Below are 25,536 nucleotides of genomic sequence, written 5' to 3' on the forward strand. Positions count from 1 at the left end.
ATCATGTCTGAAGTTCTGAAGTGAGTCTCAAACTTTTATGAATAAATGAAGTTACAGTGATTTAGAACCAAGAACCTACTGTGCTATACTGGAAAAGAACTTTCCTGCTTAGCCTCAGCAATTGGTCCATTTCATAAGGCAGAGTAGCCAGCCTGGTGCCATCCAGATTTGTGGACCGCTGTAATACCCACCATGCAGTTAAAGCACTGCTCACTTGAAAAGTCATGGCTCCCCCCCCCAAAAAAACCCACAACCGTGGGAACTGTAGTTTGTTAAGGAATTCTAGCTCTGTGAAGGATGGCCTAACAACTCTAAGCACCCTTAACAAACCACAGTTCCAAGGATTTTTTTTTGGGGGGGGGAGCCATGATTGTTAAAGTGGTATAAGAGTCCTTTTAATGTATGGTGTGCATGTAACCTACAACTCCAATCATCCCTGACCATTGGCTATGTTGGGACTGGTGGGAATTTGAGTCATAAGCACCCAAATGTCACCAGGTTAACTATCCCTCTCATAGGGCTTGACTGAACTGGTCCCAGCTCCTGATTTCCTTTGCTCCCATATGGAACAAGGAAGTCAAAGGGAAGAAACACGCAGAGACTTCTTAGTATTGGGGAACCTCACACCTGTGTCATGTGTCTGCAGTTCAGATGAAAATAGGATGTGCACAGTGTGTAGTGCTGGTTGATTCAGAGCACGTTGGAAAGGATTTGAATGTCTTAATTGCTTCCAAGGGTAACCGGTTCTAAAGGTACAGATTTATATTCATTTTCCCTCCTAGAAATAATTTTTAGAAGCTTGGACCAAGGTGTAGTAGAAGAGGAAAGAACAATCTAATAGATTACCCCTTCTGTTTTTTGTTCATGTTATAGCTCTATTAACACACATGGCAATCTAAAGGCTTATCCACACTTCCTCTTGTCCTGCTGCTTTCTTCCTGGGGAAATTGCTCTTTAGCGGATTTCCCCCAGATTGCCATTTGTTCTGTTTATTGCAAAAGAGCAGGTGTTCCCTTGGAAAGGAGTGGGTCAAGAGGAAACCACTCAGCCCTGTGCTTTCTAGGCAGAGCCATAGCTACAGGGGAGCTAGCCAGGTTTTTTCACTGGGTAAAGCCTCCAGAGGGGGGCACCATTGAGGCTCCCAGGTGAAATAAAGCCTAGTTTCACCCTGTTTCTAGGCACTGGACAAGCAGAAGTGCAGATGAGCCCTGAGCTGCAATCCAAACCACTTGGCTGGAGGAGAGGTTGGGTGAGGCAGAGGTGAGCCTCTGTCCAACCCTGCCAGCAGACATCTTTCACCGGTGTAGAGTACTGTACCTCAATATGCCTGCACAAATGGCAGTCAGGCAGAAGCTACCACCAGCAATATTACCACTGGATATAGTCAGGGTAAACCCCATAACAGGGAAAGGTCAGAGTCAGTCCAGCAAGGGATCTGCTGGATCCAGAACTAGCCCTACTGCCATCACATGATGGCAATGGGCTCAATCTGGGCCTCTTCACTATGCCAGCTTGGGAGTTGGCATAGCAATACAGCATATTTTTGTTTCCCACTCCCTTTCTGCCCTGGCTGGAGTGAGTGGTGGGGCTGTGTGGATGTGGTGGTGGCCATGTCATTTGGTTAAGCCCTGCCACTGGAACCCATGAAGAAAAAATCCTCCAGCCCCAGCGAACTTACCATTTAAATTGTGGTTAGAAAAACGGGGTGGGGATGAAGTGGAAGCAAGTGTAACAAGGTTTTCTGAGTTTGTGAGTAGGTGAAGTTCCATATGCTTTTGCAATGGGAGGAATGCAACATAGCACTAAGAAAATTGCTTCATCAGGGCGAGCATTGCTGTTCGCCTGACGGAATGTCCTCTCTCCTCCCCTCATGTGCTGTCCTGAGGGTTCTCTCAGTACCCACCCTCCAAGCCAATTTGGGGGTTATGTGGAGGGAGAAGAGCAGGAAAGCCCAGTAGCAGTTGGGGTTGTCCTTATGCAGGCTTCTGCTAGTGAACAGTTAGTTGTCTAGTGTCTTTATCCCAAAATTCATCAAAGCCAGAAATCTTAAAGGGCGTGGCAGTTTTTCTGAGGTGCTCTGCACTCCATCATTCAGCATCGGGCTCTTGTGATGCATGAGAAAAATATTATTAATGCAACCTTATCTCATATTTTCTATCTACATACCACGAGGATGGTAGGAGATTCTACAGCAACCCAAAGGTTACCAGATTAGTGCAGTCAGCCTTTCTCCTGGAATAGCCTCCCTCCCTGCATGCCTTGCACCCATTTTCCAGCTCTTCCGTACATCTGCAACTTTCTTCTATAGTTTTTGGCTCTCTGCATGAACCTAGGAACGTGCTATGGCCTCCTCAAAAGTGCTTGCACATGCACTGGGGTCTCAGGGTTGCTGTCTCCAGTCATTCCCAGGTGAGATTTAATTTGGAGGTGTTTCAGCTTCTTTTCCCAGATCACACACCTGTAACAGTATGCAATTCTTACATTTTTTTTTCCATCCTGAGGCGATGGGCAAAGCAGCCTGAATACATAGTGAGCATTTGAAACCTTCAGTTCTGGCCTGAGGCTGCAATGCTTCACTTACGGACCCCTCCATATGCCCTTTTTATTCATGATTATTTGTTGTCATGATGGTACTGCGAGTTCCTCTGTAGCTGTCTCAGGTGAAGGTAGTCTTACAATTCTAGCATATCTCTTAAGTGGTCGGACATAGAAAAAGCTTGGGGAAGAACTGAGGCTGAAATCCTGGAATTGTGACTAAAGTTGCTAGTCAGGTGTCACATATGCAGCACGTGGCACTGAGCCAGTGCCATCACATGGAAAGACAAGCTCCACTTGTGACTAAGGCAAGCCTATGTCCCTGCAGTAACCTGGGTTGTGTAGCAGGGTGAAAGTGTAGTTGTCCCTAAGGCCTGCCATAGCTCACTCTTCCAGATATCCCATTAAAAAAAAAATATCTTAACACAATGGAACTTGACCCTGTACCTGCAGGACTGAAGAATGGGAGCTGTGAATTCACCTTGCAATAGATTAGCATTTATTCTACTGATCCAACATGCACATGCTTATATACTCAGCCTTGGAGATCTGACTAGGACAGTGCTTCAGCTTCAAAAACAATAAGGGCAGCAAGAGCTATGGAAGAGAATATGGAGTGCACTACTAGAGATGATGGGTATCTGACAGATTTATCAGAGATTTGGGGCCTGGAGACCATGGGTAATCTTCTGACGATTGCCACCATAGAAGAGTGGTGGAATAGGATTAATGTCAGACATAACTGGCATTTTAAAAGTCAGTGCAAACCACTTTGTAGCGACATTGTTGGTGGTTGTGTTTCCCAGTCATTTATTACTCTGATGGAACTTGCCACCCTATACTGCACCTTTCCTTTCCTCTCTTTCTTATGCATTCTATATCATTAGTGATCTGGTTTGTTCTTCTCTCATCTCTCATCAGTTTCATTAAAATTTTCATCAGCATTTAGAAAATGTTTTTTTGAGCCAATCATGCCAACTTCAATTAAATGTACAAGGGTCTGTATTGTTTTTCAGCTGTGTTGCTGTCATCTGACTATAAACTGCTCTGTAGTCTACCACGTTATGTTTATTCATACTATTGCATCAATAGCAGCCACACCAGTGTGTTAAGCAACTAGATTCTGTATTGTAAACTCATAACCACTTTTCTAGACTGGAACTTGGGATCACCGGAGGAGTGTCGAGATAATTGCTATTGCCCCACCTAGGTCCAAAAAAAAATGTGCCAATGAAAGCTTGGGCTCCCCCACCACTATTGCTATCTGTATTTGGACAAAAGAATGATCACCTTGATAGGGAAATTTAGTAGAGCTTCATGAAACAATAGTTTTTATTTGTACTAGTTTAGAGGTAAGGACTGAGAATTGTTAAACAGTGTCCCAGACCTAAACAGCCTAATTAGCTTCCCACGTCATGAGGTGAGGCATGCAACCTGATCTCAGATATGTTTATTTGGAACCAAGTCGCACTTAAAATCCTAACCATGCCTACTACAAAATACATCCTATTAAATTCAGTGGTGCTTACTCTCAGTTAAATGGGGTTAGGATTGCAGCCTTCGTCCCTACTAAGCATGCTTAGGTATAAATACTTGATATTTCAATCAAACTCCTCTTCATTTTCATTCCTTAGTCAGGATTTGTGTAACCACTGGAATTTGACACCTCAATTTTATGTCAGTGGAAATTAGGAGTATATAAATCCAAGTAAGCACATCAAGAACTGGATGCTGAATGAGAGACCAAAAGGCTTTAAAGAATAAGGATATGTAAATTTAGGGTAAAGATTAAGCCTTGAATAAAAACCAAGTACAATCTGAATGTGAGTAAGCTCCACATAAGGGATGAATAAGATTTTTTTGAAGCACCTTTGGCTGCTGCCCTTTGCCCTCAGGTGGTTTTTTGTGTTTGTTGTTTGTTTTTGGATGAGCAAGGGCAGACAGGTTTGTCCTCTTTGTAAGAAATGCTTTGTCTAGTGATGCTGGAAACTTCCCAGGTTTCCAACTGAGCTGGCATGAAGGATTTTCTCAACACCAAGGCTTTGATCTTCTTTAGCCTAAGATCTGTAGTTAAACAATTGTAGCACATTACTACCCTGTGTTTCAAGGCAGCCGCCAAAGAAGAGTGCAGGAAAAACCGATTCGGTTCAGAAACTTCCCTGAACAGAGCCAGCATGTGGTATTGGGTTGTTTGGGGTTTATGTTGTGTGTTCTCTTTCTTAATGTTACTCACTTTCCTTGTCTCTTCCCTTTCACTGCCACTTCACAACAGGAGCAGCTCACGGTAAAGTCTTTCTGTCTGTCTCTTTCTTTCTTTCTTTCTTTCTTCCTTCCTTCCTTCCTTCCTTCCTTCCTTCCTTTCTTCCTTTCTCTCTCACTCACTCTATGGTGCACATTCTATTTATCTATGTGATCTTGGTTATGCATCACTTTGGCTAATGTGGTTGGAAGGGAAGACATTTTAGAGCTCCTTTCGTCTCTCCAAACATCAGTCATTCAGTTGTTACTGTTGTAGGTTGCATCACTGAGTTGGGATCATTGTATTTTACTGCCAGGATTTCACTCTCTGGGACTCTGCAATGGCCATGATGTGCACTGAACAGAACATTCTGCTGCAGCCTGCTTGAAATATACAGTATTGAAATCCTACTTATGCCAGGAACTCATGATATGCTAATGTTGTCAAGGATGAAGGACAAGGATGGTGATTAGAAATAACATCAACTTTAAAAAGAAAGCCCCCACGTGCTAGGGACTTTGGGAACATCCAGCTGCACTGAGCAGTCATAGGGCGGGGCGTTACTTCCTAGAGGCCTGTTGTCATCTACACACAACAGCAACAAAAATGGCCCTGGGACATATGCTTGGGAGTTGTTGTTTTTTTTTATTATAAAAAACTAGCCTCCTTTGTGCTTTTGTTCTGTCAAGGAGGGAGTTGGAGAGCATTGTTTGCTTGGCTGTAAAGCCTGGGGCTCACTGTTGTTTGAAGGAAGGTCTTCTGGTGAATAGAGATATAACACAAATAAGCAGGGCATTCTCACAACTATGGAAATATGTTATGCCCAAACAGACAATCCTTCTGTCTCTTTGTTCCGCAGGCTAGCTATTTTCAGTAATGTTAAACATTTATGCTGGAAAATGACAATGTTTGGGAATGTCATGGCCAGAGAGTGCTAATAGGATCAAGCTGGAATATGTCACTACTAGGCATCCGTTTTGCATTTTCATGCATCTAAAACTGTCGTTTTATTAGAAGTGTCATGACAGATTATCTAGCTGTCAGAACACAGAAGTCTCTAGCTAGAACTCTTTCCCTTTGTGTCTGACTTTTGGAAGGATTATAATCGGGGGCTCTTCTCCAAGTGGCTTTGCTGGCTCTCCATTGAGATTGAATATATGTTCACTCAAAAGTTTGAAAACCATCTCTCCAGCAGTGCATTTCTGAGAAAAGGTTCTGCCACTCTCTTTATAGTATGAGGCTATTCACCTGTGTTGAATCAGAAGTGTAAAAGAAAGAGTGCTCCTCGCAGAAGTGTATGTTAGATAGCAGGGCCTGTGAAGCAGCTGTAGTTATAATAGCTCTCCTGTAATACAGTCATGTTGCTTAAACGTTTCCTTAAATTATAACTATAATTTATTATATAGATGCTTCAAATAAACCCACTATTAGAAAAGCTGTGTTGTAGTGGACTTGCAGTGGTTTATTGTAGGCATATACAAGTTTCTCTTACCACCCCAGCTGGTAAAAATACAACATTAATAAATTAAATAGCTAACAATTTGCTGCGTATTCATGATTTCCAAAATCAGCTGCCCTGCTCTGTCTAATGGTGGGGCTGGCTTTCAGTGGCTTCTTGTAGAAGATGAGAAGAGATTATATATTTCTCCAAACTAGAAATTGATTCCAGGAATATGTCCTTGTCATCTTCTTTTTCACCCAATAAGAAAAATTGACACGGGGGAGCTAAATGGGACTGAAGAACTTTAGCATATTGATACTCTCATGTGTGTTGTGCACTGAAGGGAAAGATGGAGTTCTATCTTACTGCTGGAGAGAAGGTTCTAGGTTATCTGGATGCACACAGAATGTGAGCCAGTGGATAGGTTAAGGAAAAACATACTGAACTGTCATCCAAGGATGGGACTACTTCAGAATAAACTTTTAATTCTCCCCATACCAAAAATATTCTGGGATTGGAAAACTAATGTGTAATGGAGAAGGATAGGCTAGAACAATTCTCATAGATGTACAAGCATTCTCACTGGGGTGCTGGCTTTCAGCATACAATAATTTTTGTCATGAAATATGCCATGCCCCCCATCTGCATTCTGAAGTACAGTAGTACAGCCCCAGGAAGGCTTTACTACATGATATAACAACAACAACAACTACTACTACTACTACAACTACAACCAAAGCACGCAGTATGTTTGAATATGTGTTTTTTATGCCTCAGAGCTATAAAGATTCTGTAGGTGTACTTTGTATTCTTTCAATTTGTAGCAGGTCTGTAAGGGGCTCCCCACATTTCTCTGTTCTGTTCTGTATAAGTTATCTGCATAAAGCTAGTATATGTTTCTAACAGCATCAACATACCGGGTATTCTGCTTCACTTCAGCGTGGGTTTCTGAAGCAGCACAGTGAGAGCATTAATTCAGGCTGCAATTTCTTCCTCTGCTATTTCCCCCATTCTTAGGAGAACCCTGTTTTAAAATGCCCCCCTTCATTTGATATGATGTACACACAAATGCGTAGCCAGTTAGGATCTGAGAAATGTAAACCTTAGTAAGGCTATAATGATTCTTAGCATTGTATGTGTGTACACTTTACAAAACTGGGAGAAGACTACTTTAATAGCACAGGAGATGAGGGGAAACTAATATAGGGTAGCATAAAAACAGGCAGGATAACTTGACTGGCAAGGTTTGAAGTTTGAAGGAAATTGGAACTGAGTTGAGAACTGCTGTTGAATACTTTAGTGCTGTGTATCAGCTGGTATCAATGAGTGCCATTGACTTGTAACACTCCAATACACCTCACAGCACCTTCTATGCTTTCTCAGTAAATCTGGTAACAACAGTTAAAGAATACATCCAGCAATACTTGAACCCTCTTTGAAAATGTTACTTCTAGACCAGGTTATTTTCTTTTTTGAGGAGCGCATGCCTTGGGACGGAGCATTCCAACTTCTTAGCACCTTGAGGAATCCTATGGTACTGGTGAACAGAGAGGTGCTGAAAGGGTACCAATACAGATGAAGTGATGGGTGGAATCAAAAGCATATAAAAAAGGGTAAAGCAGCTGAAGGTATGGAAAGAATGGAGTGGTAACTGAAAAAGGTAGATGTGACTGTTACAACAGAACCTTAAAAGGAGTATGGATGACAAAAAGGGTAGCAGATAGCATGGGTATATATCTCCCTTTGGCAGTCCTCTGTCTAGAACAGTGTACAGTAAAGATTCAAGCCTCATTGTTTTTCCTTGCTCTTCTATTCTCACCCAACATCTCTCTACAGAGGCAGCAAAGGGAAAGACATCAACACCATCAAATCCTTGCGTGTCCTGCGTGTCCTCAGACCCCTCAAAACTATCAAGCGATTGCCAAAGCTCAAGGTGTGTTGGGGGTAGCAGCATAAAAAGACGGAGTCAGAGCCATGTACATTGATGGCACTATAAAAATAAATAATTATGATAATCATTGTTGTTTTAGGCCGGGGGATGTAAATCAACAGTTTAAGAAAGAAAATGTGGGTGTGGTTAGAATGAGAAGAAAGTTGGACCCAGCCTTCAAACCCTTTCATGCATGAGATCTAGTGAAACAAAGGGAGGGATTACTTTATTTTCTCTGCATATACACCTCTAATGTACAGTGTCATTTGAACTGGAGCATAGTTAAGGATGGAGGAGGAATCCACCCTACCCTTACATAACTGAGACAGATCATGCATGACCTGGATCAACTTTAGAATCCACAGTCCAGTGAATTCCATTATGAGGGGACCTGCAGGCTCTGTGCTGCCTCCAACCCCCCTCCGAACTTCCCTCCCTTTAAAATGCATATAAACATTGGGGCAGCCATTTCTCCCCATACAGTTCTCTGGGAGTGACAGAATGATATCAAGTACTGTTGCTCCCAGGGAGTCTTGCTCTATGCACATTGGAAGCAAGGAGCCCCCATGCTAGCTGCTTAGGCTCTGGGTGGTTGCATACACCATTTCTGAAGCTATAAATAGAAAAATGGATTGGGGAGGGGAGAGAATATGCAACCATCAGACTGTCTTGTAAGTACTTTAAAATGTGTGTTTCTTGGGTGCATTTTAAATAATTTACCATTTAAAATCTTCCTGGAAAGGGGATGGGATGAATTTAGTCCCATCACCTGTGAGAACCGGGATGGACCAGACTTTAAGTTGTCCATCTATACCTAAGTATAGTTCTGCCTGTTTTCCAACGATAATTCTGCAAAATGAGGATAACATTTCATGCATCTGATTACCGGTAAGTGGGCTCTAATCCATGAAGAGAGCTAGACTCTCTCTTGCTACAATAGACCAACACAGCTTTATCTATAAGTAGCAAAAAAAGATGGAATTCTCTTTGTGGGGACAAGTTATTGCTCTGTTTTGGAGGAACTTGAAATTATTTTTTGATGGGCTGAGGATTTTTAAGAAATAGGTACTTCTGTGGTTATCCAGACAGCTTGGGACTAGGCTTCCTCAGAAGTTGCCTGCTCCCACAATGATTTCTCAGCCCTTGAGAGAGTCTGCTTTCATATAGGCAGCTGCAAGAGAGAGAGAGGTGGTGGAAGCAAGATAGTTGAGTATCCTCTGTGGGAATCCACTGGACTTCTGTCTGTTTTAGAGGGCTTTTGAATACTTCTACTTATTTATTTTAATAAATGTTTCACATCAAATTGAATTGCTGTGTTCTGCAATTTTATAGTCTGCAGCTCTTAAACTAGTTTTTAGTCATTTGATTAGTGCTGATATTTTAGTGCTTCATACAATTGTTAATTTTTTTAAAATATATTTTTATTTTGCTTTTAACATATCATAAAGAAACACTCTTAAGATAAGACATTACTACATCACATACAAATACATATACTCCGCAGAGTATTGTGACTTCCCTCCTTTCCAACCTCAGTTTTAAACCTCTTCATTCTTCCACTTTGCTACATCCATATTTAACTTTTCCTAGTTAAATTATTTTCTGTTTTGTACTTTACTATTACATTAGCTTGATTTTATATTTGGTGTTGTATGTCATTTTTTTGCAAGCTGACTTGGAGTTTTCTTTAAGCCACTTTGGTTGACTGGATATACATTATGATAATAATTACCTAGCAAATCCTTACCAGAACCCTGTGTTCTTTCTAGGCCGTCTTTGACTGTGTGGTGAACTCACTCAAAAATGTCCTCAATATTCTCATTGTGTACATGCTCTTCATGTTCATATTTGCTGTGGTGGCTGTCCAGCTCTTTAAAGGCAAGTTCTTCTACTGCACTGATGAGTCCAAGGAGTTTGCAAAAGATTGCAGGTATGTATGTTGCTTCCATCCATCTTGCCACCATTCTGCTTCCTGGGCCTGACACCATTCCCATTCCTTTGGCAAGCTAACATTTTCTAAGAACTTTTATGTCTCTTCTCTAGAGTTATAGACTCAAAACCCAAATTAGGGTGGAGCTTGCAGGTTACATTTCTCACGTTGCGTTCCCTGCTACATCAGTGCTGGCAAATGAATTCTAATGCTGTAGTTCCTGATTTATATTTTGCTAACTGTGTACTTGATAGTACTGTTTGTTATGCTGATTTTATATCTCACCATAAAGTAAGTATAATCAAGAATAATAATATAAATAACCCAGATCCATAGTGAAATCACAGTATAGCACAGTATAGCTCAGTTATTATCTTACTAATATCACAGCCAAAACTTAAACTGGTGTACACCAGTTAATTAAGTAACTGTGGTTTATACAGTCCAGCTATTAAGAGCTATTGTGTTGGAGCTAAGTGAATCAGCTCCACTTAAGCACCCTGAAATGAGGCTGTTATACCAGCTAAAGTGTGATCATTAGCTATCTGGATTAACTTTTGGGTGATAACATGAATAAAAGGTTCAGACACTACTTATATTCACACAGAGACCGAAGTTCCAGTCACTAGCAAAGCAACCATTTGCACCATAGCATATCCTTGCTAAATTGCCCACACTGCATTGTTGTAGCATGTCTCTGAATGTTTCTCTTGATGTCCTTCATCAGGGGAGAGTACTTAGTCTATGAGAAGGATGACGTGAAGGCTGAGAAACGAGAATGGAGGAAGTATGAGTTCCATTATGACAACGTGTTGTGGGCGCTCCTTACTCTTTTCACTGTATCTACAGGAGAAGGCTGGCCAGAGTAAGTGATTCAGGAAAATGAGTGTCTGTTACTATGCTGGGCTGCTGGGTATCTGGTTGGCCGCTGCTGGAAACTAGATTGGTCCCTAGACAAAACTAGTCTAGCCTTTTTGGATTAGCGTCATCACTAAGCCTCTTTTGTCACATAGAAGTCCAGGCTTATCAGCCGTGGTTTGCCCTTGCCATATAAAAACACCATCCTGGGAAGAAGGATTTGTATGAAATGTTTCTTTATTTCTGCTGACCAAAAGCCACTGAAAGCACGGGAGTGTAAAAATAGGCAAAATATAATTAAGATTGGGGCTTGTGATTCATGAACTTTACCTTCTGGAAACCCAAAGTCCATTGTGGGCATGCACATAGGTATTTGTTTACCTGTGCATATGTCCCATTTTAAAAAAAAAATGTTTTGTCTGTGGAATAGTGCAAGAGCAATTGTACACAAAACAGCTGTTTTAGAAAATTAAACTAAAGTGAACATGCCTCCAGCAACAACTGGTAAAGTTAGGCATGCTACCTTTCCTTTGGACTGTTGAAATAAAATAGCTAGATTGTGCTCAGACAACCAGCAAATGGGAATAGGGGATGTGGAAATAAATAGCACTGAGAAAAATAGCTTTACACATGTTAAAACAACAACAAACCAGCCACACAATGCGCTTCAGTTGGTTACATGCTGTTTTATGCCAGATTTCCCACCTCCATTACTGCATTATCTATAGATTGGGAAATGCAAATTAAAGGGGGGAGGCTGCCATTTGGATGAGGATGATGTGTAGATAACATGAAAAACTTACAAACATAGGTTACATCAAATTCACTTTAAAATGCCCTATACATAACCCCTTTGCCAGAGAAACAATTTCTCTTGTGACCTGTAACTGTGATCAGCCTACTGTAGACCTCCAGTGCCCAAACCCCACATTAATATAGCAGTGCCATTGGTGTGAGATTTGGAGGCAGATGTCCAGGGCTCAATTCAGAAGAATGAGTAGAAGGGGTCCCAGATATAGGAGAGTTGGCATATTTTAAACCACATTTTAAAATCAGAGAAATAATACACATTACCATCTAAAAGCTTTGCTCCTCCATAAGATGATAACGTCTAGAGTTTAAAATCACCCATATCCAACATTGTGCAAATAGCAGGGTTTGCTTCTAGTGCCCTAGAAGAATTGTTATAAAGAACAAAATGTGGGCAATGTATTAGTTACATCAAAGATAGGTCTTTCTTTAAAATGGAAAATCAGCAGTCCCAAAGATTAAAAACTGGCTATTAACAATCTGGGGAACTTACTGCATATAACACTAATGTCTCACAACAAATGTAACGGATCTGTACAGAACCTGATTAAAGAGACAATGCACATACTTTTGTAGACTAAGAAAATCTTTAATAAAAATGATTTTAAAAAACAATCTGGGGAACTGGTGTGATGGATGGTAGGGGTAATACAATATGTTAGGATGAGAGAGACCAAAGCATGCATATGCCAGTTATTTTCAAACAAAATGGAGTTCATGAATTTCTAAGAGATACATGCACAGACAAATGGTTTTGAAATTGCAGAAGAATGTTTGGAGTGTAATGTTTTATGTTTCAGACTAATCTCTGGTTCTGGAAAGTCTAACATTTTGTTTTGTTGACTTACAGATTTGTAAATATATTTTTTGTTAATTAAAAAAAAAAACAGAATTGTTAGAAGCTGTCTCCATTTCAAAAGTACCAGTGCTTGCATTGACAACCACATGGGAAAGAGAACCAGAACAAATGACTGCATCTTCCTCTTCCTCTATGCACCCAAGAGGAAGAGGTAAGTGCTGCCTTCCCATCCATCTCTTTCCCACTTGCTATGAATTTTGCCAGCTGCCATCTGAGACCTTGAGCTTAGTAAAATTCATCTCACTGTGTGATGAGAATCTCAAAAGCTACAAAAGACTTTACAGTCAATTTGGTGTGGTTACAGTTGATTTGGGGTTATAAATAGTCCATGTCAGAAGAACCTTCATGGAGCAGATTATCTCAAATCTTCTTAAATTTTGAGTATTGGGAACCAATATCAGAAATCATAGGGTTTTACTACTATTTTAGATGCATCAGCGAGCATGATGGATCATTCACAGGGCTTTTATTCTTCCCATCACATCTCATTCGCTTTCCCCATCTCTCCTTGTTTTTTCTGCAGTGTCCTCAAGCACTCAGTGGATGCTACATATGAGAATCAAGGCCCCAGTCCTGGTTATCGCATGGAGATGTCCATCTTCTATGTGGTCTACTTTGTGGTCTTCCCTTTTTTTTTTGTCAACATTTTTGTGGCCTTAATCATTATCACCTTCCAGGAGCAAGGGGACAAGATGATGGAAGAGTACAGCCTGGAGAAGAATGAGGTGAGAACGGGCAAAGTGCTTTGGCAAAAATAAAAGTACTGGTATTGGTAAACCCAGCCAGCTTCCTAAAGTTTCTATTCCATTTCTTCATGATAGTTTCAAAACTTTGATTTGTTAAAAGATATTGGGGTGGGGGTGGGGGCAGTGGATAACTGAATCTGTGTTTAGTAGCAGTGAAACTTAAATGACAAAAAATCAACAGATTTCAAAAACAGATTCGTTATAGAATACCCAAGAAGCCCATTCCCATTTTGAACAGCATCCATCTCCTCCTCTTGAGAAATTCTAAGAAGTTAACAATAACATCAAAATCCTAAAAAAAAATACACAACACAAAGATTTAAAAGCAACACCACCACAAACATAGAAAAGTACACATAAGGGGCAATGCACCATGTACTAGAAGTCTTTAGAGTTTTATTGATGTATCCTCTACTTCTGCCATCTATAAGGTTGGAGGAAACTGGAATTTGTGTTAGTTTAAGGTTCAGTTGATATCATTCGTTTTTTCCTCCACTCCTTGCAACATGAAGAAGATTCTGCTCCTAGTTTTGTGACGCACAATCCTTTTTCTGTTTCCTTCTTCTACAAATAGTAATAGCCCACCTCAAGCAGCTGCCCTGGGGGGAATATTGATGTCCTCTGAAAGCAGGAGTGCCTAATCTTCAGCCTGATTCAGTCACAATTTTCCATGACTGAGCATAATATTCCACATACCCCACCCAAAAAAACAACCAGAAACCTATGACGTATGCTCCACCATGCAATGATAGAGCCCCAGTGGAGTTGGGAGGGATTCTTTTATTTTTTAAGTATGGCAAGATAATTATTCCACTGAGGATCCTATAGAAAGCAGACCTCACTGAACTGGTTGGGTGAACTGAATAGTATTTAGCTCATTGAGGTTAGGATTTCCAAGTCATGCTGCTGGGGTGGGACTAAAGCAGCCTTCACCAGCCTGGACCCCTCTAGATGTTTTGGATTGCAACTCCCATCGACCCCAGCCAGCATGGGAAGGACCAAGTTGGTGACAGCCGGACTGAAGACTTCATAGGTGCTAATTAGTTGTGCTTCATTTATTTTAGTGAAATAACCTTAGGGCCACTTACCACATTGCTTTTTGAAGGCATGTGTACATAGACTCATGTCTTAGACCAACTTCATGTGGGAAAGAAAACATTCATCTACTTCCTAGGTAAGACTTAGGTTTAGAAGCACTTATTGAGTATTTGCATCTTCCTTGAGATATAGATGCATGTTTCAACCTTGCAACATTATGTTTTCTGGCGTCTTAAGACACTGACAACCTTGCCTTCAAAATTAATGTCATATACAGCAGGCATTTTGCTACTGGTGCTAAAGTAAGGCCACATTAAATTTCTTGAGTCAGTACAAGGAAGAGCAAACATTTTGGTCAAAGCAGACTCTAAAGTGATTCAGTCAGAAGGAAAGAATATAGCACCATAGGAATCTGCCTAATTCCAAGTCAGACTATTGATCCTTGTAGCTCAGTACTGTTCATGCTGATTTGCAGCTGCATTCCAGGGTTTCAGGCAAGAATCTTTCCTAGGCCTGCCTGGAGAAACCAAGGATTGGGCCTGCCTGGGACCTTTTGCATGCAAAGCATGTGCTCTGTCCCTTATCTACGTACATTTCCTATGAATCCAAGCTTGTTTTTTTCTCCTTGGCGTCTTCTCTTGAAAAAGACTCCTGCACCTTCTTCACTGCTACTCTTCTATTCTCTCTTCACAGCGAGCCTGCATTGACTTTGCCATCAGCGCCAAGCCACTCACCCGGCACATGCCTCAGAACAAGCAGAGCTTTCAGTACCGTATGTGGCAGTTTGTAGTTTCACCACCCTTTGAGTACACCGTTATGGCCATGATTGCCCTAAACACCATTGTCTTAATGATGAAAGTAAGTAGGCGGAGTCATGGGGTGTGCTTCATGTGGGGTTTGCCATGACTAATGTGGGGGGTCACAAAGAGTCGGACACGACTGAATGACTGAACAACAACAACAATGTGGGGGGTATGATAAATACTGTATAGCTAGCTGAGCTATGTATGTCTGAGTACCATCGTAATGGACATTGTCCAAACCCATTGTTATTCAGAGTCATTTGTGCTCCTATTGAGCTGATCTCATTGGTCTGTTATTACCCCTGCTGAATAGCTGTGACACTGAAGTAGCAACTAATCTGGATTTTTATAGTATTAACTGGGGAGGGTCTCGCTTTTACCCTGGCCTAGTGCAGCATTATTTCAGCTCCCCCATTGTCCCTATCCTAACCCTACCTCCATCTTCATGACTGTGCTTTCTCTCTTTCTATTTCTCTCTCTATCCCACTCCCTCAATAGTTCTACAATGCCACACCTATATATGATCATCTACTAAGGATGTTCAACATTGTCTTCACTTCCCTGTTCTCATTGGAGTGCATTCTGAAAATCATCGCCTTTGGATTGTTGGTAAGTGTCACTCTTGCTAAACTTCATGAGAAATAATCATGAAGGCCTCCACTACAGAGTGGGAGGAACATGACCCCCTTCCTCATGAAACAGGAAGGAGTATATTGCACCTTGGTTAGTTGTTGTTTTTAAAGAAAAAAATAATTTATTTGGTAATAATAATAATAATAATAATAATAATAATAATAATAATAATAATGTATTATTTATACCCCGCCCATCTGTCCCTCTGCATGACTTAACAGAGCTCACAGGGCCCTCAGAGATCACACTGCTTATGGAAGCATGGGAAGTAACAACACCTCCCTCCTCCAGAAACGAACTGTACTTCTGCTGGAGGCCATGGACATAAACGGACTCATTTACAAAGGAGTCTGAAAAAACCCCACCAACTTCAGACCTTAGTTTCTCTTGCAACAGGGCTGCTCATGCTGGACTCTTGGCTTCTTGTATAGGAAGCTATTTATTCTTCACATTCAACTCTAGTTAAACTCTGGCTTTTGCTATGCCCATGATTTAGAGAAGAGTATTTCTGCGCAGTGTCCAGGCTTGAATGTTGTAGTCAGAGAAAGAAAGAGGGGGCCTCCTGGGAGAGTGAGAAAGCAATAAATCTATACAAAGGTCAGTTAGTTGTTAGCTTCTTCTGCAACATGAATGTTCCATTCCAAAGGGTCCAACTAAAGATCTCACCTCTCATTTGAAAACTTTTATGCTCAGCAGCCAAACTTCAGAGTAGAAACCAAGTTGGTCTCTAAGTGCTCTTAAAAGGGAAACAGAAACACCATAGGTTCATATGAATAATAAGTTTTATTGTTACAAGCAATATTGTGATAATAGCAGCTTTAGGAAATCTGATCATTGAAGGCTTTCTTCTAACATAGAAGCCAGCACCTGACAACACTTGGGCCAAATGCAATCCCCTAAGCCATGCCATCTCTCTGCCTGCATCCCTGGTTGCTAAACTCAGAGGAAACACAAGAGTTTAAATGACCAGTGTCTATAGCAATGGAATGGTAGCAGATAGCAATGGTAGCAGAACATTTTGGGGTGTTGGGCTTAGGGTCCATGGATAGCTGCCACTCCCAACTTCTCTACTGATCTTAAAGTGACCCTCCAAAAATAATAATCTTAATTTCAATTTAATTCAAGTTTAGATTTACCAACCCTTCACCATAAGGTCCCAGGGCAAGTTGCAATAATATAAAAATACAATATTAAAACAATTTAGACCAAATTGCTGGCAAGGACTCTTTCAAGAACTTACTCATTCCAGACCCTGAACCATACTATTTGATATTCACTGTGATTGATGAGCTGAATTAATTTGCTTCGTAATAGCTCTGCCATTACTTAGTTAGGCTTTGGAGACAACTGGCATTCTCTCCTTAGAGACGCTGAGCTGAAAAATTGAATAGTCCCTAGGTGTAGTCTTATTATTAGGCTTGTGTGTGTTGTATTTACTTTTATAGATGTTCTTGTGATTGTCCATGCAAATAATTGAGGAAGGGGAAAGATGCACAACTGCTTGCTCCTTGCTTGAGAGTGTCACAGCCCTTGGTCTCACTGGGCAGTTGTATTGCCTTAAGTGTTCACAGGGAGCATATTGAAAGAAAACAACCCTTCCCTCTCATCCTACTCTTACCCACTGAGGTCCGTTTCTGGCCAGTGGAAACAAATCCCATGGGCCTCTGAAAATTTGAGCTCAGCTGTTTTCACTGACATAAGGCGACAAGACCTGCCACTTTATCCCCATTTCAGGAGGCAAAATGCATAAAGAAGAGCCCCCTAGCTAGTTTAGTTTTGCAATCCCCATCACAAGAGCTGGAATGCACCCAACAGGTAATCAGGACCTGACTGGGGCAGGAGGGTGGGGGAATAGAAAAGGTGGATATTTCTCTGTTCTTGTTGCTGTTGCTTCCGTCGTGATTGAATGTTGTCACCTGTTTGCTGCTGTGTGGCTGTTCCTTTTCGTCCTTTGTTTTGTTCTTTCTTTATAGAATTATTTCCGTGATGCCTGGAATATCTTTGATTTTGTCACAGTTCTGGGTAGCATCACAGACATCTTAGTGACAGAGTTTGGGGTAAGTTCAAAATGATGGTGGGGATGGCATTCTGGGGGTGGGAGGCATTCTTCAGGGAGTGGGAAGCAAGAACTGAAACATGAGGTTTTCATCCCATTGAACTGCATCCTTAACTAGGATAGGGGCAGGAGAATCCAGAGAATGGCAAACATTATTTATTGGCTGCCAATGAACATAGGGCAGTGTTCCCTTTCTAAGCAGCTTCTGTTGAGAATCTATAATTCTACCACATATCTCCATCAGGTGTGATTGGATTATTCAAGCACTCTTCAGTGCAGAGATGCAGCAGAAACACATGTCCTTGGTGGAAGCTGCATGTTACATCTCTGCACTTGTCACTGTTCCGGGAAGGTGTTCTCCTTCCAGTCAGGAAGCTTGGCCAAAACAGTGATTCTCAGAGAACACAACAGGGTGGATTCCTTGGCAGGCAGGCAGGCGGGCAGTTTTTACTCTTACACATAATAAAATTCAACATATGGGGAGTGTATGAGTCAGTGTTCTTCCCATTTTAACTCAGAAATGTGTACATCCCCTTTAAAACATTTGGAAATACTGATATACTCACTTCTATTCCATAGCATGTAAGGTCATGTCTACACATCTGTGTATATCATAGACATATGTGTCAGGGGAAGGAGAGGGTAACCATGATCATCTGCAAAATGTTTGGATTTCCTCAGTGTATCTGCAGTTGAAAGTAAAAGGCATTTTATCAGGGTAAAAGTAGGTACACCATAAATCTTTAATGTGTATGTCCTTTTGCTGTAATGTGTGGAGTGGCCCCAAGTGGGATACACATGGTCAAATCTAAAGTCACTTTACAGAAGTTTTTAATAGAGCCAACAACGAGGGTGAATCTTAATCCAAATAGATGCCATCACACAACAGAGCTTGTCCTATTTTACCTTTATGTAGTTATCAAAATGTATATATTATTCACTTGGCAGAAAACACCTAAGCAGCTTACAAAAATAAAAGCAAACCTGTTGACATTTTTATCAAAATATAGATAAAATCAACAATTTTAAAATCCTTAATAAAATTACATACGAAAGCTGCATGTTAAAATTACAGACTATTAGCAGGCAGAGAAAAAAATACAACAAAGGTGCCTGCCTAATGTTCATGGGCAGGAAGTAGTTTATTTATTGCATTTCTATCCCACCTTTTTCTCCAAGGAGCTCAAATTGGTCGACATGATTTTTCCTTTCCTCATTTAATGCCCTCCAACAATCCTGTGAGGTAGATTAGGTTAAGAGGCAGCAACTGACCCAGGGTCACCCATTGAGATTCATGGCCAAGATTTGAACCCTGTCCTCCCAGGTCCTGGTCCAACACTGACCCAGCCTTTCTCAACCTTGGGTTCCCAGATGTTCTTAAATTACAACTCCCACCATCCCTGACCCCTGATCATGGTGGCTAGGAATGATAGAAGTTGTAGCCCAACAACACCTGGGAACCCTTGGTTGAGAAAGGCTGCTCCAATTACTTCACTACACTGGCTCACAGTGCTGCCATACTGAAGGATCAATTCTTTTTGAGTTCTTCCTACCACCATGAAGTTTCCCCATTCAAACAATGGTCTCTCCCTCTAAGCTACTGGGAAAAGTACATTACCCATATTGTACTTGTATTTAAACCAGCTGAGAGGTAACTTCACTCAAGGGAACAGCATGGAGAGAATTTCTCTCCTCCAATGTTGCTTCCTTATGCTGTTTCCCTATTCAAAATAACAGTCCCTTTCAGTAGCTTTGGAAAAAAGTAAAAGAGCTTAGGGAGATTTGATCACATATCATAAGTAGCTTAGCCCACAGTGAGATGTGGAACAGGGGGAGATATCTGAATGAACATGCTGAAATGATACAGAGCCATGACAAATTCAGGGAATTGGCAGAACAACTCACCCATTCAAAGGCCAATGTGCTTCCAGCAGGAATAGACCAGGGAAACTGAGGCATTAACCTTGGAAAGGCTTCCATAAGTTTTATGGCACAACCAGGCATGGAGAGACTTGTTTCCAATTGCCTACAGTAACTGCAAAACCCTTCTGTCAATTTTGTCCAGAACGCTTTGATGGTGATAATTTTCTTTATCCTTAGTCTTGGGAAGTACACAGCACAGCAAACTCTTTCTTACTAAAATTATTCTGTCATGACCTTTGGCTAGAACAAGAAACGTGTAAACTACTAAAATTATCAGGAAAGGTCTTTCCCAGAGAATTATGCATGCATGGCAAACTATTCCAAAATGCCCATGTGTGTGCACTGTATGTGCACCAAGGGAGCATATGTATTGCTTATGTACATTTCCTCACAAGTGATAAGGGTATTTAAAGAACACCCATTATTCTAGATTTCTCAATATGGCATAGTGATTCATTTCTGTATGACCTAAAGGGTTATTTAAATTTACTTTGACAAAGGAATGGCAGTACACAGGAAAGACTGAACAGTTTAGCTATGTACTGAGAACACTTCAAATGAGGATTGCAAAAGCTAGTGCTGGCCTTCAAAGTGTCTTGTCAAAGCAAAATGTTGCAATGTGGAGTATTGCTGCTCAGGACTCTAACCACTTGGTTCCATCGCAGCTTCGGTTCCTACCCTCCAATAGTCTGTTAATGTTCTGTGGCCACTGAATATGCTCAGGAAATCTCCAGACTGCTGTGGGTGGGGGGTTGCATATGTATTTCACAACATGTCATTGATGCGTTAATAGTGCATTTGTGGTGGATTTATATTGTACCAGCCACACACCTTCTGTTTTTTAAGTTATTCTATGATTCTTCCCCAGTGTTTTCTGGAGGGGCACTCTTGCACTATAGCACACAAAAAAACGGGACCAACACCCTACCCCCTGAACAGTTGTGGTATAAAAAGTTACAGGATTTTGGCAAAACGCTACAGGACATGCATAGACTGGAAACGAAGCAATATGTCTGCCCCAAAATTTTTGTAGGCATGAGCAGTATCAAAAGCAGAGTAGCTGCCCCAGCATAATCATGAGCACAAATCATAAATGCACAATGAAAAGACATCTAGAGGTGCGGGAAGTCTTCCACCACCATCGAAGGGCAGAACTTCAGTTAGGAGATAAAATCTGAGACCTTCCAGAGACAATGCAAAACTTCCAGTATAAATAGGTATGAACTCCTCATTGTGGTCCACATTCTGAATGGATCTCTTTCTTTAGTGCAAGTTGTACAACCACCAATACCATTTTGGGTTATTATCCCTTTTTTCAGTCTTGCATCTTGGGGCCAAACTAGACCTGATGTAGGAGATTCATGATCAGGATCTTCCATGGTTTAGGCTTCTGTTTTGTTTTTTTCTAATTAGATTAGCAATCCCATATGGGAAAGGCCTGTATGGGAAGTGGGTTTCCCAATCTAAATTCCCACCACTCAAAGGAGATTTAAAATGAACCCATACATTCTGCTTAGAACACAGTAGGTATTTCAACCCTGTGGCTGCTAGGTCATCTTTTTTACTACAACTGTGGTGTACATTTGATCTGCCACTTATTCGTATATGGGTGATCTTTTCCAAGTAGTTAGGCTTCCACACACTTCCAGTATGCTTGGATGGCCATTTGTATGGCTGCTCTAAGAGCAAGTGAGAGTTACCTACAATTAGCTTGAATTACAAGGGGCCTTCCTGTAATTGTACCTGGCTTTCCTTTGAATCCCCAAACTCTTTGAACACTGCATTTATAGCATTTATTTGAGTACTTACCACACTGAAAGATGGGGAAATTAGGTCACTCCAACAAGTTTCACATTTTAGAAGGTGGTAGTCTAAGGACACATAGTACTCAGACTCAAAGAAGTGACCTCACAGATGGGTTTTGAAGAACTGTGTTGGTAAGTAACTTTCATTAATAGCATTGACTCATGGAAGTCCCTGTTCCAATATGTGCCTCAGTTTCCCTCCCTCACTTACCTCCCAGAATAATATGGGCGGGCCAACAAAAGTTTTGTTTATGCTGGAAGCCTGTAGTTAAAGTGAACATGTAGCTATTTTGGCTAGGAAGATCAGAATGCTAAAGCCATGGATTCCCTAAATTCCAGATAGACAGGTGAAAGGGGTGAGTGTGGGAGAAGGGTGGGCTAGGGGTCTCCTTCCCCTAGGCTATGTATGATATATAATGACTTTGTCTTTTGTCTTCTTTCCATGCTGTCTCTTTATATTGTTCTATTTTGGCGCAACACCCTCTGAAAATGTCATCCAATCAAAATGCACTATGAAAAATCCATCTGTCCATCCATGAACTGGTCTGTGTGTCCATGCTAATGAATATTTCTGAACTTCCCTGCCCTGATCCCTCTCCCATCACCAAAAATGAAATCACTGCCTTCTGCATTTCTTCGTTTGCTGGTTGGAACTCAACTTGCGGTATTAAAACACCCACCCTTCCCTGACCTTCTCTGATCCTCTCCATCTCAATGTTTGCATCTAGGATCCGGTTGGTTTGATTACTTTCTCAAGCCTAAGTGCCTTACATTAATCAAAAGCATCTTCTTGGCACATTGCATGATCTTTTTAGCCAAAGATGTCTGCAGTTTACTGGGCAGCTTCCTCTTTTAGTCCCCCCGCTTACCCCACATTGTGTCACTTATTTTATTCAGATTCACATATGGCTTCCAGTAACCCCATAGTAGGGATGTGGTATATATGCTGGCTGCTTGCCATAATAAACATTGATTGATTGAGGGATATAGTATAGTAATACTGCAGCCTTGGTGATGCCAATCTCTAAAGAGATGATTGCATTTAATCTAAGACTTGCATCAGTGTGGATAGGCTTTCTAAAAGGATATGGAGGTAGATAGAAAGCTGTATCTGCAAGTTGCTGGGTTCTGACCTAGGGCCAGTGTCAGTTCCTGTCTGGGGGAAAACATGGGATGGGATTTCAACATGCAAGTGCCTTACTTGATGACATACAATACCTGATGACAGTTTGCATGGGTGGAGCATCCACCACAGATGAAATACTACAGATGCTTTGCATATCATGTGGCATCACCTCCAGGCACATAGTTTTTTCAGTGTGTGTGCATTCAGATAGAAGACATACCAATACCACTTGCCTTGTCAATAGCTATCTGAACAAGTACAGAAAAGCCCTACACCCCCAGCTTCATTCTGCATGCACAGGCATGCCCATTCACTCAAAACTATTCACATTTAACCTCCCCTTAATGCATACAACTTTAGCTGAGTATCCACTTATCACCTAAACACAACACACACAAACACATTTCCTCGCACATGAACTGACCCTAAGTTCCTCTCAGTGATATTAAGATTCTCCAAACACTTTCAGCCATGCACAGACAACCTCTTCTTTGGTCAGTTGAAGTAGAACAATTCCTTAGAAGAAGTAAAATATCATTATAACTATGGGAATTAGCCTCAAGCCCATTTAGGAGTATTGAGAGGGATATTAATATCCCCTTTTCCTGAGAGTCAGTTGTGGAGGGTGAGTCAAAGAGAAATCCTTAATTTTATTTCTCTGGGCCACTTCCAATATTACTTTTCTAACACACACCGATACTCCTCTTATGACTAGGGTAGACATTAGTTTTAAAATATTGCATGTGCGTCCGTTTCACATATTTAACAAAATCTCAAAAGGAATCTGTTGAGAACACTTCTTCAAAATGAAACAGACATATATGTAATAAATATAAATCAAATTGAAACAGACACACATCACAGACACAGTGCATAGCTTGAAGCAGTGATGCCTCCCATACTGGTTGGCTGACTTGGTACAATGATCTAAATATTCAGTTGCTGAAAGGACATTGCTACTTAAAGTCCAGCTTTTCTGAGGGAGGGTAAATTGATAGTTTGACTGAAGAAATCCTGGCCTGTAGTGAAGCTAAGTGATAAAGTGTTCAGAAGAAGGGAGGTAGAATGAATGGTACATAGTAGGAAATGGCCTGAAAGCAAGGAATCTGAAGGAACGGTAGGTGAGCTAGGAAAAAGCAGCAACGGGAGTTGAAGCAAAAAAGAAAAGGAGAAGGCAGCATGTGTAAGATTTGGGGCAGGAGAGTGCTAGAACTATTAGCCAAAAGAGACGGGATGGATAAAAAGTGTGGGGCAAAGTAGAGTGGACTGAAAAATTGCCAATAAAATTTGTAGGTGGAGACATGAAACTGAAGAAAGTAGGATACAAGAAGAAAGCTGAGCTAGGGCTGTCGATTTTGTCTGAAATGAATTGGGCAGGCAAGAGATGTTTGGAGGACTAGAGACCGTGGAACCGGGGGAGGTTGTTTCTAGATCTAGTCTGACACAGGTTTCTACCAGTTAAATAGTTTACTTTCACTGCATCATTGTGTCCTGGAATAAGATTCAAAAGGCATGGGGCAGAGCTGAAATATATATATATTGGTTTAAACAAAAGAGCTAAATGTTTTGGCTGAAAGATTGTACACTTAAGATATTGACCTTAGAATAGGCTTAAAAAGTAATGTAGGAAGTGAACTTTGGAATACAGGTGGTTAATAGGAAAGAGAGAATGGTGTGTGGCACCATTCCTAGTGGTCTGTGTGGGCATATATGTCTGACTGGAAATGGGTGTGGGTCCCCTGCCTGTCTCTCTTTCCCTCTGCATGGATATCATTCTTTGTTTGTCCTGCATGATCTGAGCATGGCAGTTTTAACATACTGGTTTCACCCCATTGTATGTGTCATAGAGCCACCTCCACTACTGCCATCATGCATGCCCACTAAAATCCCAATTAGAGGACCAGCCTTTCTGGAGGGTTGGGGAAGGATGGGCTATAGCTTCTGGGAACACACATGCAAACACATGCATACAAAGAGTGAAGATGCAGCAATTTGGTTATTTTTGGGAGAGAAAATAAATCCTATTACATGGATATATTTGGCTGCAAGAACTACACTGTATGTCCACTGTGTTATCACACACTTATAATGTCCACTGTGTAACTGTTCCTCAGTCTTTGTTTTATAATTATAGAGCAAGGCATGTAACAAGCCAGTACATGTTGAGTGGTCACACCAGTCTTTTGGCATGTGTATTACCTGAGTCTTTTTTGTGCAGTTTTCTTTGGAGTTTGTGTATGAGGGGCGCTGTAGCACAGGTACTTTCATGAGTCTTAAGGGAGATGTTGGTGCAACTACATTCATTCCTGTGATGTATGTTGCATAGATATCCCTACACACTCAATCTGCCAGATCACTTGCACTGTTTAGTGTACTATCATGAAGCTACATGGTAAATCTCTTTGGAACCGTTAGAGCCACCCATGTTGTCGCTTTATATCAGTGTTCTCATTGCTTGAACATGCAATTCTGGTTCCAATGAGATCAAAGTGTGGTTCCATTGGGTTCAATATCGAAACCCAGGAAAGGTCCATGGTGCATAGATTACTAGAGCACTTAACCGTCCATACTGGGGCTAAAATACAGGTTCCTGTTCAAGGGCTTTTGCCCAGGGATAGCCTCATGTGTTTCTTATATGAGTTAAATATAAGTTGGCTTTTTGTATCTAAGTTTATCTTTTTCTGTGCTAGGCCCTTCTCCCAACCTTTACTGGAACTCTTTTTTAGAAAGTGTCTGAAGGTCTCAGTGGTAGTTATTAGAGATACACAAACACATACATCAATATTCTATTGTCCAAACTCAGG

The 25,536-nt window shown here is 41.1% G+C and overlaps 1 protein-coding gene across 26 annotated transcripts in view; it reads left to right on the top strand.

The window, feature by feature from the left end:
• CACNA1A (calcium voltage-gated channel subunit alpha1 A) overlaps window positions 1–25,536 on the top strand; it is a 267,437-nt gene that overhangs the window by 189,140 nt on the left and 52,761 nt on the right. For 14 of the 26 annotated variants that reach the window (XM_033139731.1, XM_033139730.1, XM_033139749.1 and 11 more), the window contains exons 27-35: window positions 4,808–4,819; window positions 8,052–8,148; window positions 9,915–10,075; window positions 10,803–10,940; window positions 13,126–13,327; window positions 15,080–15,244; window positions 15,688–15,798; window positions 17,796–17,879; window positions 22,335–22,340. In XM_033139731.1, coding sequence (XP_032995622.1) covers window positions 4,808–4,819; window positions 8,052–8,148; window positions 9,915–10,075; window positions 10,803–10,940; window positions 13,126–13,327; window positions 15,080–15,244; window positions 15,688–15,798; window positions 17,796–17,879; window positions 22,335–22,340 — 976 coding nt within the window. The remainder of the gene's footprint in view (window positions 1–4,807; window positions 4,820–8,051; window positions 8,149–9,914; window positions 10,076–10,802; window positions 10,941–13,125; window positions 13,328–15,079; window positions 15,245–15,687; window positions 15,799–17,795; window positions 17,880–22,334; window positions 22,341–25,536) is intronic. The other 12 variants (XM_033139741.1, XM_033139756.1, XM_033139740.1 and 9 more) reach the window with 4 other exon arrangements.

The sequence above is a fragment of the Lacerta agilis genome, chromosome 2 (genome assembly GCF_009819535.1).
Source record: "Lacerta agilis isolate rLacAgi1 chromosome 2, rLacAgi1.pri, whole genome shotgun sequence".
Classification (NCBI taxonomy): domain Eukaryota; kingdom Metazoa; phylum Chordata; class Lepidosauria; order Squamata; family Lacertidae; genus Lacerta; species Lacerta agilis.